The 19,845-nt window shown below is 44.5% G+C and overlaps 1 protein-coding gene across 1 annotated transcript in view; it reads right to left on the bottom strand.

Annotated features, from left to right (window-relative positions):
* The window catches only part of CAPRIN2 (caprin family member 2), a gene marked incomplete at its 3' end in the record, with an annotated part of 157,324 nt that overhangs the window by 18,636 nt on the left and 118,843 nt on the right, over positions 1 to 19,845 (bottom strand). The window contains exons 15-17 of the mRNA XM_082255938.1: positions 13,067 to 13,180; positions 12,135 to 12,233; positions 8,078 to 8,236 (exon numbers count right to left, since the gene is read on the bottom strand). Of these exons, the coding sequence (XP_082112064.1) occupies positions 8,078 to 8,236; positions 12,135 to 12,233; positions 13,067 to 13,180 (372 nt within the window). The remainder of the gene's footprint in view (positions 1 to 8,077; positions 8,237 to 12,134; positions 12,234 to 13,066; positions 13,181 to 19,845) is intronic.

Raw genomic sequence — 19,845 nt, 5'->3', positions numbered from 1 at the left:
GGGGGGGACCCACTGCTAGACGCCTCAGGGATGAAAACCAAGGCCTGTTTGGCCAAAACGGGGCTATCAGGATTAAGGTGGTATCCTCCTGGATGAACTTACTTAAAACGAGAGGAATCAACTTGAACGGGGGAAACGCATAACTCAGCTGAGACGTCCACTCCTGAGCTAAGGCATCCAGCCCCATGGCTCCTCCGCCTTTCTCTAGGGAAAATTACTTTGGTACTTGGTTGTTCGTTCTGCTGGCGAACAGATCTATGTCTGGAACGCCCCATCTCTGGGTCACCAACTGGAAGACTTCCCTGTTTAGGGACCACTCTGCTTCCGATACCTGATGGCGACTTAGAAAGTCTGCCATCTCGTTGTCCACACCCCTTAGGTGGACTGCGGAAATAGAGCTGAGGTTTACTTCTGCCCAGGAAAAAAAGGTTCGCTGTCAGCTGCATCAGGGACAGGCACCGTGTCCCTCCTTGTTTGTTGACATAAACGAGCACCACCACGTTGTCCGATAGGACTTGTACATTGTGTTCGTTCAGGTCTTTGGAGAACACTTAGGGCTTCCCAGATTGCCCGCAGTTCTCTCCAATTGGCCGATTCCCGAGATTCCCTTCTGGGACCATGCTCCCTGTGCCATCCTCGTTCCCCAATGGGCTTCCCAGCCCCAGGTACTGGCGTCCATAGTTATCTTTTCTCCACCACCAAAGCGATTGCTTGGCTTTTGGAGATAAATGGATGGTCTTGTCCAGGGATTGTTGTCTCCCGTCCCAAACTCTCAGGATGTTGGCCTGGAGACACCGAAAGTGGGCCCTTGCCCAAGGAACAGCTGGGATTGTTGCCGCAAGGAACCCTAGGCCTGACATAGCTGTCCTGATGGACAGTGACATGTTGGATTGCAGGGCGGCTGCTGTCGCCTTTACCTTGTCCCCCTTTTCTAGAGCGAGAAAAACTTTCTGCTCTATTGAATTTATCCTGTACCCCAGATAGCACAACTCTTGTGTTGGGATCAGGTTGGATTTGTCCTTGTTGATTAACCAACCGTAAAGATGGTTTCCATCCGGAATTTCTTGTAGGTCACCCATCTGTTTAGAGGTTTTAGGTTCAGGATTAGTCGAAAATTCCGATTGCTTTTTCACCACAAAGACGTGCGAGTAGAAACCCATGTTGGTTTCTTCTTTGGGCACTGGAACAAGAACTTTCTGGTCCACAAGGTTGCCAATTTGCGACAACAGTGCCGACGCCTTTAGGGGATCTTTGGGAGGGGAGGTCAGAACTGTTCTCGCGGGTGGAATACCCTGGAACTGAATCTGATAACCTTCCTTGATAATCCTCAATATGAACCCGTTTTGGGTCACGCTTTCCCACTGTGGGAGGAATTGACCCAACCTTCCCCCCACACCGGGACCCGGTCATTGGGGTTTAGAGGTTTTTTTTTGGAGAGGAAAAGAGAATACCCTTTTGTTGTCCTCCCCCACTGCTTTTTAGTGGCTGGCATTTTGGAAGTTTGCCCTTGTGGTCTTTGGGGATGAAAAAAACGTCGCTCTGGAGCTTTCTTGAGCTTTGACGGAAAAGCTTTCTTCCTGTCAGCTGTTCAGTCCAGGACCTTCTCTAGATCTGGGCCGAATAAGAGGTCCCCTTCAAAGGGGATACCACAAAGCTTCGGCTTCGTCCCCCTGACCATGACTTCAACCACAAGGCCCTACGTGAAGAGTTCACCAGGGCTGCAGTTCTGGCGGACAACTTGACTCTGCCGAAGCATCTGCCATATACCCGGCCGCTTTTGACAGCATAGGAAGGAATCCAGAATTTCTTTACGGGAAGTCCCTCCTTCCAGATGGGCTTTAAGTTGGTCCAGCCAAACCTCCAGATTTCTGGCCACCACTGTTGTGGCCATAGCTAGTTTTAGGTTGGCCATAACTTCCTCCCATGACCTTTTAAGGAGAACCTCTATTCTCTTATCCATAGGCTCTTTAAGGACACCCATATCCTCAAAGGCCAGGTCCGTAGATTTGGCGCATTGTGAGAAGGCCGCATCCAGCTTGGGAACCTTCCAAATACAAGAGGGGTCCTCGTTAAAGGGAAACAACCTCTTTAAGCTCTTTGGGAAAAACAGCTTCTTTTCAGGCTCCACCCACTCCTTTTTAATGGAGTCCGACAAGGTGTCATGTACCGGAAATACCCTAGACTGAGTTTCTTTCAGGGTTTGGTACATTTTGTCATGTAGGGACAGAGAGACCTGCTCTTAATTTCTAAGGTCTCATAAATCACTCCTAGTAAAGCATCCACTTCCTCCAGTGATAACTTACACCTAGGCGATTTAGTCCCTAACTCAAGGACCTCCCTGGAAGAAGCTGCCTCACTAAGCTCTTCAAGGGAATCTGAGTCCTCTGCCTCTGTTTCTACACCCTCCTCTGGGGCTGAAACTAGGGGGGCTTCTGCTGGCTGTTTAGGGGTCTCTATGTTAGTCAGCATAGATTTAATTGCTTTCATCTCCTTTTGGACTCCTGCGATTAACTCCTTGCATGCCCCTGTTGACTCCTTATAGACCAATTTGTCTATACAGGGTTTACAAAGGGGTTTACTCCAGCCCTCCTTAAACTTGGCACAGGCCGGGCATCTTTTCTTCCCTGAAGGTTTTTCTGTGTCTTTGGGCTGAGCCTGAAGACGAGAAGAGGGAAAAAACAAGGAAATAGTGAGACCCTTAACAGAAAAAAAAAAAAAGGAGGCGGGATTAACTACAATAGCCACCCCCCTCCCCCTGCCAGAGAAGCTAAGCCAGAGTTCCTAGGCTCACTAGCCCAGACTCAGCTTTGAGGGGGGGAGCAATAAAACAGGGAAAATCACAGCATTCTGAGGGTCCCTGTACTCACCCCCCCCCTCTCGCAGCCCAGTAGGTAGCCTACCCCTGTGACACCTACCTGGGCTGAGATGGCGCCACCACCGCTGTGTCCCGCAGTCTCTATGAGAGAGGCCTCTTCTTCCTGCAGCATCATGCCGCTGCGTTCTGCTCAGGGAAGCCTCGCGGTCCTGGAGCGGCTTTGGCAGTTTAAATAAACCACCATGGCTCCGGCGTCATCACCGCTGTGAGAGCCGGAACCGGAAGTGATGTGCCGGAAGTCCCGTCCTCCTCCGATGCGCTCCAAAGGCCAGAACTCAAGGCCTGTGCATGCGTCCCCCTGCTTGAATGCGGAAGTCCTCGGTACAGCGACCGGACTCCTAGTAGCAGGCACTAGACATAGCCCTCCCCGGGCTCCAGGAGGAGATGCGCCGGACACGGCCTCGTCGACCACCGGGGGCCCCCACCGCTGACCTCCTTCCCAGGACAGGTACAGCAGAGCTCCACACCTGCCTCCTCCGGGGAGGAAACACAAAAGACTGGGGAAGATGGTGGGTGTCCGCCCCTTTATTCACCTGATCCTTTGTGTTTCCTGTCTCCGAAGGTGGAGCCTATATCTCCTGTGCTGTCCTGGACAGACTGGAGAAAACCTAGATTTTGGGTTGCATCCAGAAAAAAATAGGGGAAATCTTCCATTGGGGACACTAGTTCTGGTTACCTGGGGATTCCCTTAATTTGCAGGGTTTTTTCCTCACTTCATGTTTGGCTATAGGACAGGAAGAGAAGGGAAATCTCCACAATGGGACACAGATGGCGAAAAGAAATTTGACAGGAGTTATAACCCTTGCTTACTCCATCCAAAAATGAGTTTTGCCTATAGTTTTTACAAGGTTACTCTAGGAAGAGATTAGATTAATATAGGGTATGTATTAAAACCCAGGAAGCGGTGCATGGTCAGACAAATGAAAAAAAGTGATCCAGAGGTTAGGGGTCAGTGCCACTTGGGTCAATTTCTAAAGAGTAGTACATACCGCTAGACCAAATTTCCCAGCATTTATTTTAAACCAAGGGAAACCATCTGGCGGTGCTAATGGTGAGGTGGGTGGGGACAATTCACTCTTAACCTGGTCCATGATCTTTAAAGTATTGACTATGTGGGGGCGTCCAGCTAGAAAGCCATATGGCTGCATTTGGAATCCACAGTGCCCCCGCCAAGTTCCTGCCTGCTATAGATCTCTAAAGTGACCAAATCCTTTCCTGTGTCATCGCTCAAAAAAGATTTCGAACTAGAACCATAGATTTATAACACAGGGACACATTAGGTACACCCAGCCCCCTGGCCATCTTGCATCTCCGTTTATTTGGCAGGGGAAGAATCCTATACTAGCAAAGGACGAAAAACAACCTATGAAGCCCTCTGAAAAATAAAGGCGGCAGACATATGAGTAGTGTGGAGAGGAGATGCAAAACTATCGGTAATACTGACATTTAAGGGCATTAATGCATCTTAGCCACGAAAGGGTAGTCGCGGGACAGGTTTACAAACCCATTCCACTGTCTAATAGGGTACCATAGTTTGCAGAATACATTTAAAGCAGTGTTACAGCTGGGGACAAAAAAAAAAGAAAAAAGGCAATATATAGACACTTACCTGTCCAGGGACCCCCCGCAATGTCGGCACCCCAGCTGATTTTGGATCGGTTGCCAGGTGCTGCCACCATTCGTTGTAAGGGAAACAGCCAGTGAAGCCTTTCAGCTTCACAGCCGGTCCCCCTACTAGGCATGCATGAAGCACGCTGCGCTTTCCAATTTGCCCGGTGGGGGGCCGAACTTGTGAGGGATGGCGCCGTCTCCTGGGAAGGGGGGGTGTCATTAAAATTTTACCAAGGATGGATTTGTGAATTATGGGCAATGTAGTTCTGGGAGGAGCAAGAACCATAGACTGCTTTTGTTGGACTTCTCTCAGGGAGCAATGTGACTCACAGAGCCTTTTGGGAGTGTATTTATAAAGGGGGTGGGACCGATTCTCACTCTCTTGCTTTGAGGACAGCACGCTGTGAGGAGGGATAGAGCTGCTGTAGAGTGCAGAAGAGTAGGCCGAAGGCCTTGCGAGGGACACCGGAGTCTGAATGATCGGTGTGAGGAAAGATCTCGGTAGCGTGACCGAGTGGGAGATCGCCCTGAGAGGCCGTGTGTGTCGCTAAGAAGACGGGACACTGCTGGAGTGGACTGTGTAGCAGAGATGTATAGTAACTAAGTAGAACTTCTTCACTACTGTACTTAAGTACCGAAAGGCGGTATCTGTACTTTCCTAGAGTAGTTTTTTCTCCTACTTCCACTTTTACTTCACTACATTTTTTCAATGATTTCAATACTTCTACTGCAATATTTTTTTTTTGTGCTGCATAGTTATTCGTTACAATTATAAAAATTACCACTGCCAGAACAGTAGATGGCAGGTTTCATGAAGCTCAAAAACATGTGTATTATCAGCGCATACGAAAATAAATGCTTATGTATAAATAAAAGCTGCATTTGAAATAATAAAAAACAATATGATGTTCAAACTTTTGACTTCATTCTTGAATAACTACATAACACAGTACTTGTACTTTTACTTTCAGTACTTGAGTAGCAATTTTTTTTTCAAAAACTACTGGTACTTTTACTTTCAGTACTTGAGTAGCAAAATTTTTAAAAAACTACTTGCAATACTTAAGTACAAAAAATGTTGAATACTTTAGTACTTCTACTCAAGTCACTTTTTGATCGAGCACTTGTACTTTTACTTAAGTATGGGTTTCGAGTACTTTATACAACTCTGCTGTGTAGCGGAGTTTGTCACATTGGGTGAGAGAAATCCAGTTAAATATTTGCTGTGCTTCTAGACTGAGCCAGGGTGGGACTGCAGAGCTGTTTTAGCAGAAGGCCATAGTAATTCTAATAGTCGCCACAGGACACTGTTGTTCCACAGAGTGCGTAGTGGATCAGAAGGCCTTTCCCTCCCTCCCAGTGCTAGATGGACTACCAACTGTCGAGTACCAGAATCTATTTTCTCCCTTCCTATTTGGATTACAATTACTGCTTATTACCGTGGGGAATACAGTTATTCACCTTTACTGTGGATTACAAATACTTTCTTTGGATTGGCTGAGGACACCCTTGCCGGCGAAGACTAGTGAGGCCTCACTCATCCAGGAGACTCTTGCAATCTATTGTAAAGGGGGCCCCGCCGATAGCATACAGAGTGCACTCTGATAGTTAGCTTGGTGAAGACATAATAGAACTGCTAAGCAGTTACTAAGGATAGAGTTATTCTTTAAGCACTGTCAAATATTGGGTTGTGGTCATTCTCGCATTACATTTGAGAAATAGTGTATTGACAGGATTAGCAAACATTTAATCCTTTGGTATATATATCCATATATACATGTTACAATTGTTCATTGATCCCGAGTGCTGAACCCTATCCAGTTATACGTTGAGGATTCAGGATCTATTTTGCCATTAATGTTCCTGCTTTAATTGCTTTATTGATACTGTTTGTGCATTATTTTCTAAAACTTATGCTAAAGATTAGTAAACCTAATTCTTTTTTTCCAATTTGTGTCGTTTTCAATCATTTACAATGATAGAACCTATAGTGTCAAGTGGGTTGGACAAAGTTGGAAATCGAAGTGGAGGAGATAACTACACTTAGCCACTCCCCAGGGGGCAGGGCTACATCAGCTTTAGGGTCTGGGGATATTGGTGTGCTCAAGGCAGATAGCGTTAAAATGCGAAATTAGATTTGTAAAGCATAAAATCAGATTTTCAGGATTTCCCATCGTTGATGCTAAAATGAGATCATATAAGAACTCACCCAAGCTCTACTGCAGTAAATGAATGGTATGTTATGAAGGAAGGCTTAGGCTGAAATGCGTTCGCATTTCCAAGAGGTTGTAACTGCTTCAGTTCAAAAAAAATTTCATAAGGAGCCGGCTTTTGATTTCTATTGCTAAAATTAGATAGGTGGAAGTTTCTATGAAATTCTTCTAGTAGGATCGGAAGGGTAGGGAGGGGATGGGTAACGTAGAATGTCGTTGGCATACATCCCTGCTATAACCTTATGACAGCCTAATATACTAGTTTTTTTCCCCGGTCATGACACTAAAAGACTGTCAGTACTGTCAATAGTGTGCCTCCTGAGTGTTTTTTTTTTTTTACTTCACCCCCAGATTAGATAGGCTAGACCTGGCCCCGATTCAGGTGGTTCTGTGAACTACTACACGTTTACAGATGGCATAATAAAAAGGGAATCTAGTGTGAGGTGCATTAAAAGTGAAAATCAATACATGTGAAGGGGTCATATTTGCATAATTTATTAAAAGCTGACCAAATATCTTGTTACCTGTATGCATGCTAAGTAATGTACTGTAAAACTCCCAGATATTCCCCATGCCTTTCCCCTCAGGCCTGTAGCATCTTTGTTTAGGCATCTTTCAGGGTCACCAGCTTTTTAAAATGTATATGCCAGCTCAGGGAGGTCACCGGAAACAGTCTAAGCAGTTTTTGGCTGTAATAAAGGTGGCACAGATCAGCCCCTTCAGCAGCCCATCATCTTGACTTATTACAAAGTTGCAGTCTGATCCCTGGGGATGACTTCTAAATGCCTGCAGCCATCAGACGACGTTATTTCAGCTTAGGCTCATTTATATATGGTTTCTACCTCAGGAAGTTGGGGGGGGACCTTTTTTTTTTAAATCATAGGAAAAGACTACATAGGCAAAATCGCTTTGCAGAGGCAGTCAGCTCACTCACATTGTGCACTCTACTTCTAAAAATTTATTTTAACAATATTTCCAAAAAAAAAATCATCATGCATAGTTTTTGCATTTTCCCTCGGGCCCGTTTCGCTGTGCATTTTGTTGCCAACACACCGATACTTGGAGCAGAAAGTCGCATGCTTACAGTACCCAAAGACAACTTTTAGTAGATCACCAGAATACGAAGAGGGTCATTTTTCATAACCTAATCCAGTAGCGATTGCCTAGGAGGGGGATAATCCTCACTTTAGAAATATCTTGTGCACACAGGGCAAGTGAGGGGAAAGGTCAGTGGGGCAGATTTAAGATACCCCTACAGGGCTTTTAATCATCCCCCTACCCCATCTAAAATTAAATAAAAATGTAAGGATTTGTATTTGGGTTCCTGCATCTTCCAAGACTAAAGTCCCTTTTGGGATTCCATATTAACTGCTATTACCCTTGAACTTACAGCCGGCATGCTCTGGAATGGGGATGTGTGAGCAGACACTGGTGGGCTCCTGGACAAGGCAGTTTCCTCCTGTTGCAGCTGCAAGATTGACACGTTGGTTGGAGTCTTCGGAGATTGGATCCGACTGCTTGGCAGATTGACTGGAGTCTACACCAAGGAAATAATAACATCCAAGTACAGTTGTCTATAATACTTTGCAGTTCAACAATCTGTGCACCATGTCTCCAATAGTGTGTTTTAGTATAGTTTCCATCTACTAATGATGCATGCATATGTAACTAAGCTATCCAACTATACCCCCCCCCCCCCCCTGAATGGAATCTAAAGTATTCTATATAGCCAAATATTTGTGCTTTTGGGGGAAGCCCAAACAAATATTTTGAAAAGGGCCCAGGTCACCAACACAGCAAGTTCCAACCACTAATCAAGCTATTTAGGACTCTGGATCAGTGAAGGGCATCTCAATCCACAACCATAGACAATATGGAGTAGATGTAACCCCTCCTCCCCATTGCTTTGTGGCTACAACAGACTCCACTGATCTGGGAAGATCTTCCACAAGCTTTTAAGGTGTGGGAATTTGTACCCATTAAAAAGAGAAAAAAGTGGAAAGCCACAAGCACAAATGGCAGTACCACGGACACAGAATTAGGAAATTATGTAAATAGAGGTGTCCTGGTAAACCCCTTCACTCACAACGGTGTCAATTGTACAGCGCAAATGAGTGATACTCTTAATAGTAAAAGGCATATAGAAAAAACAGGGACAACCAGAACCAAAGAGGGGGGAGGCCCTAAAGCACCATATAAGAGTAAACGGGGTATAAATGAAATAGTTCCCCAACAAAAAATACTGACAGAAATATATCAAAATGACAATTTATTAGAAATCCAATGTGAAAGAAAAAAAAGGAACCAAACCTTCCCCTTGATCACAATAAAAAATAAAAAACAAGACTATATAGTCATTAAAAACAAGAACACATGCACCCCACACACATACTGCTGCGAACCACCAAAAGAGCATATATAGAATAATTGATAACCAAGATAATCAAAATCATGGGTCAAATCAGGGCTATCACACAAAGCCAATCAGTGTCAGGACCCTTACACATGCAAGGATGGACATGGGCTGAAACCAGTGAAGGATCCAGGCACTGAACTAAAGATGAATAGCCGCTGGATAGATACACACACACACACACACACACAGGCAGAGCAAAATTGCGCATCCCAACCAATTAGGCAAGGGACCAGTACCGTCTGGGTGTGGTAAGCCAGCCAACAAGATGGAGCCCGTCTAACACTGGAAGTAAAGCATTACCTCATAAAGCAGGAAATGCACAGCAAGGCCATATCTCAAAGAGAAAGGGCATAAAATGAGGGAGCTCTAACAATTCCAGTGATAGACAGAAAGGAGCCTAGCATAATCAGATAAAAAATTCCAATATCCATATAATAAATAAATGGGGTAAGTGTGAACTAGGCAATAAACAGTGTATTCATATAACCAGTTCCTCCTGAGAGGGACAACGAGGAACCGATACTCTAAATGGAATGAAGAGAACGATGTCCCACATGGAGAGATTAAATCCCTCCACAAGTGATAAAGCCAATGAGCTATGGAGCTGAAAAGGACACAACAGAGTCAATTGATGAAGACTGATACCGTCCAGCGGGGTACCTATGGAAAATTGCATGCCAGAGAGTGCTTCTCAGTAATTTGCTTCCATCGAACAGCCCAAACACTTTAGAGTGATCCAGTATATACTTTGGAAGCCGGTAAATGTGTAGCAATCATGTAGCACCTGATGCAGCAGGAGTCCTAGGTCAGCATGTGAATAGGTGCAATATAGCGAGTAACAGAAAACCTCCGCAGATAAGTGCATCCACTCAGTGCGGGTCTCAAAAATTGGTAAGCAAATATTTCAGTCACGACCACACACTTAGAGCTATACTGCTTCTGAATATTAGCAGAAACTGGAAAGCTGTAACTCACAGGATACAATGATGCAAAGTTATCACTAATAGCACTGAAGATGGAACCATTCAGTGCGGGTCTCCATAAAGGATATATTCACCATTGCAGGCACATGTACAGAGTGTGACACTGGGATTGGCCCTGGATCAGTGAACACTCCAGGAATAGAGGTGGTGAGGATCGATGCAGAGCCCGTAGGGCATGCACACAAAAAGAAGCACTAAAAATGAAGGTACCTCACAGGAATCATAGTGGATGGATCAGCAAATGTATGGTAGATCAGTACCGAAAAACTGCAGAGTCCATGGCATCTCCAAATAGCTCAAACATTAAAGGCTGACATTCAATCTCGACCTCTCATGCTCCAGGCTGACGAGAGCTCAGGTGAGACACAGCAGACAGGTGGTGTGACGTCAATGCATTTCGCTGACCAATCAGCTTCGTCAGGACGTGGCGCCACCTAGCTACTGGTAGCCTTAAATACACCCATTTATTCAATACACCTGAATATATATATATAGTTTCTACAACAGGAAGGTGGGGGCACCTTTTTTTTTTTAAATCATAGGAAAAGACTACATAGGCAAAATCGCTTTGCAGAGGCATTGTCAGCTCACTCACATTGTGTACTCTACTTCTTGCAGGATCAAAAATTTATTTTAATATATCCAAAAAAATTCATCATGCATAGTTTTTGCATTTTCCCTCGGGCCCGTTTCGCTGTGCATTTCGTTGCCAACACACCGATACTTGGAGCAGAAAGTCGCATGCTCACAGTACCCAAAGACAACTTTTAGTAGATCACCAGAATATGAAGAGGGTCATTTTTCATAACCTAATCCAGTAGCGATTGCCTAGGAGGGGGATAATCCTCACTTTAGAAATATCTTGTTGTGCACACAGGGCAAGTGAGGGGAAAGGTCAGTGGGGCAGATTTAAGATACCCCTACAGGGCTTTTAATCATCCCCCTACCCCATCTAAAATTAAATAAAAATGTTAGGATTTGCATTTGGGTTCCTGCATCTTCCAAGACAAAAGTCCCTTTTGGGATTCCATATTAACTGCTATTACCCTTGAACTTACAGCCGGCATGCTCTGGAATGGGGATGTGTGAGCAGACACTGGTGGGCTCCTGGATAAGGCAGTTTCCTCCTGTTGCAGCTGCAAGATTGACACGTTGGTTGGAGTCTTCGGAGATTGGATCCGACTGCTTGGCAGATTGACTGGAGTCTACACCAAGGAAATAATAACATCCAAGTACAGTTGTCTATAATACTCTGCAGTTTAACAATCTGTGGACCATGTCTCCAATAGTGTGTTTTAGTATAGTTTTCATCTACTAATGATGCATGCATATGTAACTAAGCTATCCAACTATACCCCCCTGAATGGAATCTAAAGTATTCTATATAGCCAAATATTTGTGCTTTTGGGGGAAGCCCAAAAAAATATTTTGCAAAGGGCCCAGGTCACCAACACAGCAAGGTTAAAGTTCCAACCACTAATCAAGCCATTTATGACTCTGGATCAGTGAAGGGCATCTCAATCCACAACCATAGACAATATGGAGTAGATGTAACCCCTCCCCCCCCCCCCCCCAATTGCTTTGTGGCTACAACAGACTCCACTGATCTGGGAAGATCTTCCACAAGCTTTTAAAGGTGTGGGAATTTGTACCCATTCAGCAAAAAGCACGCATGAGGTCAAGTACTAGCTTCCAATTCACCTGAAAGTACTTCTATAGGGCTGATGTCAGGGCTCTGTGCAAGGAATTTAAGATCTTTGCTTCAAAACCATGCCTTTATAGAGCTGGCTTTATGCAGAGGGCGGGGCAAAGTCTTGCTGAATATGAAAGGCCCTTCACTAAACCATTGCCACAAAGTCAGAAGCACGCAATCAATACCCTTCACTGGAACCCACTTTACTTGGGAGGGCACTATAAAAACTTTTGGCCATGTAGCACAGGGATTTTTTAAAAGCAGCGCACCACACCCAAATCTGTTGCACTCATACTGACTCCTTAATGACAAAGAAAAAATCCAGCAAAGTGCCCAGACTCACCAGGTTCCTTTCCAGTGGCGGATCGGTTAGACGAGGGCTGGTCACATAGATGTGCTCTGAAGAGATCTCTTCCAACTCATGAACTGGAGAAACTGGAAGCTATCAGAAGACATTCCACTAGATGCTGCTAGCCAAGAACACCTCCTACCCACAACTCTACCCTTCATTATGCGGGTATGACACCCCCAGACCAAAAGGGCAATATGTGGGGCCCCAAGTGTCCCAACTACACTGTTCACACCCCCTGTGTCAAGAGAAAGCAGATACAAGAAATACAGATTCAAGTCCCAGTTTACGGGCATTAGCAAATGTGTGATCTTGCATCGTACCCTACAATGTTCAGTTGGCTAGACCAGTGGAGTAAAGTTTTTCCCATCGCACACATATATTGGGTGCTAAAGTGATCACCAGCTAGACAATGGATCCATCACAGGTAAATGCATTCGCCAGCACACCATAGATCTTGAAAAAGCAGGCCAAAAGCCTTTATGAGCTAGCACGGTTTCTAATGTGATCTTTTTGCAATAAAGCTTTTGGACTGCTTTTGCAAAATCCATGGTGTGCTGGCCAATGTGTCTAGACCAGTGGTTCTCAACCCATTTTTACTTGCATATCCCTGGTAGCTCAATTCTATAGTTTGTACACTCCCTCTAAACCAGATTGGGGACAGCGCCAAAGCATATTGCACCAAAACCCCATTTAATGGGATTAAGGACAGACATCTGTTCTAGCCAGTACTCTGCACGCATCTCCTTTCCTCCCCTGTGCTTTGAGAGTCTGCTTTTCTGTTTCACTTACTCTTCACTCCTCTCCACCCTCACCTCTATCACATTTCTACTGGTGATAGATCTTTAAAGGCCAGTCCCTGGAGTTTGCCTTGTGAATCCCTCCTTATGCTAGCACTGGACACTACACCCAGAAATGACATGTACATTTACAGGAGACCTGACGGTAGATGGATGGTCAGAAGGAAGGTCATCTGGTTCAGGTGTAACAGGACAGGCCGCATCACTCTCCAGCTCTTCTGAAACTGGCGATGAAGAGAGCTGTAAATTGGACAAGCAGAAGTTAATTTCTAGGGCCAAAAAAACAGAACTCCCTTTGTAATTACATAGAAGCCTTGGGTGTCCAGTTCATTGCTAACTACTTAGACTTGAGTAAGGCATTCCTTAGAAAGGACCCTTTTAGCCTAAACTTTAGTTCAGGCAGTAAGATTTCATCAACCTATTTTAGCAGTCTTGAACAAGCCTCTGTTAACAGGAAGCTATTGGGCTTTGATTGCCTTGGATGGAAAATCTCACAAAAGTACCTGTTACTGCCAAAGCTATCCCAAGGGATGTTCATCTCTTGTGATAGCAATAAATTTGAGCCAAATAAAAAAGTAAATAAACACAAAAAGTACCCCCATGTGCTCATGCACAGATGAAGGTCCTTCATTCATATGTAAACCTGACATGTGGTGCAGAGTGAGCAGTCATTCTAGTGCTAGAGCTCATGTTTAAAAGTCTTTACAGGTTATCAGTTTAAAGTTAAAGCATCTCCTGTGGAAATTTTTTAGCAGCATAGTTTCCCATTTCACAGGGAGTGTAAAATCTTAACATGTTTGGTATCAATTTACTTGGCACATCTTTTATATTCGCTAGGCCATTGTCTATGCACTAAACTAAATTTCCTCAAAATTTGCATTTGATATGGCTGCACAAATCTAGCATGATAAAAAAATTACAACAACCATTTTATTTTCTAGGTTTCCAAGAACTTTTGTAAAACTACGTTAAAGGAAAACTAAAATGCAACACTTTAGGTTTTTTTTTTTTTTTTTTTTTTTTTTTTTTTTTTTTTTTACGAGCTGAACTCTAAGATCTAAGACTATGTACACAAAAGGTGTCATGCCTTCAGCTTGAAAATAATTAATTCTATTGGAACTTGTATTACCAATCTTGTCCACAAGATGCCACTGTGACAGACTGTTATACAGCACTTTATGATACTTCCTGTACTCTATTGCTGGATTAGTTCCTCCCTTCTCTGAGGAGAATGGCAGTGTAGATTTACCTCAGGAAAGAGCAGACAGAATCTGAGGTTCCTGTGGGAAGATTTCTGAACCCCCCTTTGTAGCATCGCTGGTATGCTCAGAACTGTCAGTTATATATTCAATGCATATGTTTGTTAATGTTTGTATACTGACTGTATGCTTTGTTTATTTCCAGTTTCACCATATTCTTGAGACTATCTAATCAGTCCTGACTATTCACAATCCTATTCGCATTTCCATTCTAACTTGTAACCTGTGACCACTATTCTCTCTCTGGAATAAAGCCTTAACCACTTGCCGACCGCCGCACGCCGATCTACGTCGGCGGTCAGCCCCTCACAGGCAAAGTGACGTAGGGCTACGTCACTAGCTTGTGAGGGTCTAGGGAGCGAGCGCGCGCCGCCGGAGGCGTGGTCACGGACCCCCCGCGCGTGTGACCGGCGGACCTGATGTCCGCCGGCCACTCTGCGATCGGCGGGGGAGAGGGAGAAAGTCAGGCAGCTTGTGTAAACAAGCTGCCTGTCATTCTCCCCTCTATGAGAGCTGATCATATGGATCTACTATGTAGATCCGTTGATCACTCTGCATACAGCTGAAGCCACAGCCAATCACAGTTAGAATCACGCCCCTAGGGACACAGCCCCTCCCTCTCAAATAAAGTTAACCCCTTCACTACCAGTGTATTTTTACAGTAACAGTGCATATATATATAGCACTGATTACTGTAGAAATGTCACTGGTAACCCCAAAAGTGTCAAAAATGTCAGTCAAGGGTCCGATCTGTCCGCCGCAATGTCGCAATACCGCAAAAAAAAAAAAAAAAAATCGCAGATCGCCGCCATTACGCGTTAAAAAAAAAACAAAAATGACAAAAATCTTTCCCTTAGTCAGTAAACGCAATAACTTTTGCGCAAACCAATCGAAATACGCTTTTTGCGATTTTTTTTACCAAACATAGGTAGCATAAAACAAATTGGCCGAAAATGTTAATTTTGATTTTTACATTTTTTTTGGGGGGAATTTCATATAAAAAAAGGGAAAAATATTGCTATTTTTGCAAAATTGACGCTCTTTTTTTGTTTATAGCGCGTGATCAAAAAAAAAAAAAAAAAAAAAAAAAAAAAAAAAAAAAAAAAAAAAAAAAAAAAAAAAAAAAAAAAATCGCACAGGTGATCAAATACCGCCAAAAGAAAGCTCTGTTTGTGGGAAAAAAAGGACGCCAAATTCGTTTAGGTACAGCGTCGCACGACCGCGCAATTGTCCGTTAAAGTCACGCAAAAATCGCAAAATACCCCCTGGTCATTTAGCAGCCAAATCCTCCGGGGCTTAAGTGGTTAAGTTACAAAAGGACTGGTTATTGCAGGATTAAAGGTTTAGCTGTATGTTGAGCTGCATACGCCTGGGGCATACGTGTAGTGAGAACAGAACAGTGAAACAGCGGCTATCCAGCAAGTGGGATTTAGGACAGACTATACAGAGGCCTGCTACTCTGCCAGCGCAGTCATCTGCATATGCAATACAGCAGTCTCTACCCAGTCAAGCATTCCTGCAAGCATCATGTCACACAGCCAGTCATCCTCACTCAAGACAAGGTCCCGAGTTTCCAGCTCCTCTAGATCTTCCTCAAGCAGTGCACTCGCCATAGCATGTGCGAAAGCTGAAGCCGCCAAGGCGCGAGCAGCCTTCGCTGAGCAAGAAATGCAGATTAAACAGGAGAAAGTGAGGATAAAAAAAAGACAGAGGAAGCCCTCCTAAAAGCAAAGACAGAGGAAGCCCTCCTAAAAGCAAAGACAGAGGAAGCCCTCCTAAAAGCAAAGACAGAGGAAGCCCTCCTAAAAGCAAAGACAGAGGAAGCCCTCCTAAAAGCAAAGACAGAGGAAGCCCTCCTAAAAGCAAAGACAGAGGAAGCCCTCCTAAAAGCAAAGACAGAGGAAGCCCTCCTAAAAGCAAAGGCAGAAGAAGCCCTCCTAAAAGCAAAGGCAGAGGAAGCCCTCCTAAAAGCAAAGGCAGAGGAAGCCCTCCTAAAAGCAAAGGCAGAGGAAGCCCTCCTAAAAGCAAAGGCAGAGGAAGCCCTCCTAAAAGCAAAGGCAGAGGAAGCCCTCCTAAAAGCAAAGGCAGAGGAAGCCCTCCTAAAAGCAAAGGCAGAGGAAGCCCTCATAAAAACGCAGAAAGAGGCAGAGGAGGCCCTCCTAGAAGTAGCCCTAGAGAAACTCGCCGTAGAGAAGGAAGTTGCAGCAGCCATAGCTGAAGCAGACGCCTTAGAATTAGCTGTATACCCGAGAAGTGAACGCAGCAGACGCAGCAATATTCTCGATCCAGCAACTGAAACTTCAAGTTCTCTACAACAAACTTCAGATTACATCAATCAACACTTTAAAACAAGCAGTGTCAAAGATGATGTCAAAGAGACAAGCCAAAGACACTCCACGGTACCGCCGCAAGTCATCGACAAGCCTCAAGCCTGCAAACGGGAGAAATCTGTGCAAAGTGATGTCTCCTATGACAAACTCCCCATAAGTGAGATAATAGAATGACCTTCTAATCGCCCTCCAGAACCAACGCCCAAACCAGAACGGTACATCAGAGGACAGCTTGGTGCCAGCAAAAGGTATGACTACACACAGCCATCTTACCATGACAACACACAACAGGCTAACCAAGCCACCATAGACTTTGCAAGGTTCTTTGCACGAGTCACCAAAGGACTTGAAAAGTTTAATGACCGCCCTGAAAACTACAGAGCTTGGCGGTCATCCTTTCAAAACACTATCAGAGACTTAGGGCTATCTTGCAGCGAAGAGATAGATCTCCTGATCAAATGGCTTGGAAACGAGTCTGCCGAACACGCTAGGCAAATCAGGACAATAAATATAATCTACCCAGACACTGGTCTTAGAACAATCTGGGACAGACTTGATGAGTGTTATGGTTCAGCAGAAGTAGTAGAAAATGCATTATTTAAAAGACTTGATAACTTTCCCAGAATACCTAGCAAAGCCTACCATAAACTTAGAGAGTTAAGCGACTTGATAATGGAACTTCAAGTAGCTAAATCCGAGGGAGACTTACAAGGACTTGCATTCCTTGACACAGCCAGAGGTGTCAACCCCATTGTGCAAAAGTTACCATATAACTTGCAAGAGCAGTGGATTACACACGGATCCCAATATAAAAAAGACAGCATGATGTTCCATTCCCCCCTTTTTCTGTTTTTGTGGACTTTGTGTGCCAGCAAGCTAAAACAAGAAATGATCCAAGTTTTGATTTTACGCTGTTCTGTGCTGCTCCTGTGGGACTTGACCCTCGCAAACCTCCAGTAGCAGTACACAAAACTAACGTGTCTCCTCCAGGTTCCTTTCACAGGTCTTCCAACTTCTCTAACTCAGAGACAAAGGTCAACGATCCTGGTAAGCAGTGTCCCTTGCATCGGAAACCACATCCTCTCCTAAAATGCAGAGCCTTCAGAGAGAAAACCCTGCAGGACCGCAAAGCTTTCCTCAAGGAGAACCACATCTGCTACAGGTGCTGCTCTTCAACATCTCATCTCGCCAAGGACTGTAAGGTCAGTTTAAAATGCACAGAATGTGACAGCTCAGATCACAACACAGGGTTACATCCTGGGCCAGCTCCATGGACTTTACAACACACCCTCAGCACTAGTGAGCACGGCGGGGAGGAGGAGCAAACCACCACAACTACACCAGAGGTCACTTCACAATGTACAGAGATCTGCAAAGGAGCCATAGGTGGTAGGTCCTGCTCCAAAATCTGCCTTGTCAGAGTCTACCCAGCAGGCCAAAAAGACAAAGCTATTAAGCTTTATGTTAAATTGAGGATTGATCCTTGATGCCTAAGTGGTAAGTGTAGCCAACATCCCAATTGTTAATCTTAAAGCAGGGTTTGGTGCCTCAAGCCAAGGGGGTGGGCCTTTATGGGCTAGTCAGGTAGTAAACTTATAGTAAAATTGTATAGTAATTTATTGAAAAATAATAAAATTCATACAGTAATCATCATAATTGTGCCAATGGGTTATAGACCCATGTGAGAGGTGAGAAAGAAAATAAAGTAATAAGTGACAGTGTGAAGGGTGACTTTGATATAGATCTCTGTAAGTGCTCAGCCAAGTGAGCTGTAGAGAGAGACTGTATATCTGAAGCTTCTGACGCGTTTCGGCCTGTATTGCCTTTATCAAGGAAGCGAAAGGGCCACCATCTCTGAAAGATATATGGTGGATATATATTAGAGATTCAATTCTTCAAGAATAATATTTATTTTAAGAGAAAATAAATGTACACATACTTGTGACTAAAAGTTGGATCCCGGACCTTTCCGTTTGTTCACCCAAAGCTAATCACACAGGATTTGTTGTGGACTTGCTGTCTGTGGTGTAGAGAATATATGGTATTCAAAATAAGTTTGATTTGCGAGTAAAGAAGGGGGTAAATTGCCACGACTTACATGAAAAGTATAGATGCTTTGGTTTATTGTGGTCAAAAGCCCTTCATGGATCACCTGAAATTTTTGTGAATCACATTGTCAGGAGTAGAAAATGATTTTTACGTGAGCTACTATATAGCAGGTAAATTCACTTACAATTGTGCGAGTAGTTAAGGTGTGCCAGCAGGGGGAGCCCCGGTTTTCTGTTTCGGTTTTCTCCCTGATGGATAATATGCACAAGTGAGCCTTAGATGAGGCATTTTTAGCACTTGAAAAATACATCCAGTAATGCATGAGTGTTGCATTAGTGGATGGGTAACTCACTGTTGGTAGTAGAGGAATGAAAGGAAGTATCCAGGGTGGCTCGTCCTAGGGCGTCCGTCACGTTCCCTCGGTGGGAGGGAAGTGGCGCCCTATTGGAAATCCCCGGCTATTTATATCCCCTGACGCATGCGCATTGCGCATCGATTACGTCAATGCGTCTGCCCGGTTGCGGGTCGGCGCAACGGCGTGGTGCGTGCCAGGATGGTGCGCGCGCATTCAGCCGGTGACGTGGGGAAAAAAAAAAAGACGATGTTCCGTAGCCGCCGACACAGAGATTGGATGGGGAAAGTTGCTCCCTGACCGGGCGCATTTTCAGTGGGTGCAAGCCGCTGGAATTTCCTCCATACTTCCCCCAGAGATAGAATTCTCTGGGGTTACCTGTGCCGGGTGGGTTTGGGAAAGAACAAAGGTTGGGTTACGGGATAAGAACTTGATTGTCACTGTATGTGAAACATAAATAGTGAATCTTTTCAAGATATTATGCAAAAATGCAAAAAACAACATGTACATAATTGTAATAAGTGCATAACCAATGTAATAGAGTAATATATTGCAGCAATGTTAATTACAACAGGAGGGGCAGGGGGACCTAAACGGGGAGACGTTGTGGGTAAGGATGGGATGGTCCCTTCTGGAAATGCTAAACAGGGGGGGGGGGGGGGAGAGGGCAGGGGGGTTTTTGGTATGTAAAAGAGAGGACCGTTTTCATATATTTTTTTGCTTAATCAGTTTTGCCAGATGCAAAGCCCTCTAGGAAGGGGCGGTAACTTTCACTTTCATTGAGTCCTGGTGGTCTAGTGGCGTTTAATTTCCCTATCCAACGCATCTCAATCTGTAGGAGGGACTTATTCCAGTCCCCTCCTCTGGCTGGGATGTGGATGCGATCTAGTACTGAAAAAGATACTTTTGGCATCT

Source organism: Pelophylax lessonae (assembly GCF_965119305.1).
Source record: "Pelophylax lessonae genome assembly, chromosome: 4".
In the NCBI taxonomy this organism is placed as follows: domain Eukaryota; kingdom Metazoa; phylum Chordata; class Amphibia; order Anura; family Ranidae; genus Pelophylax; species Pelophylax lessonae.
Note: the sequence above shows the minus strand (reverse complement) of the source record. Positions and strands in the feature narration are given on the sequence as shown.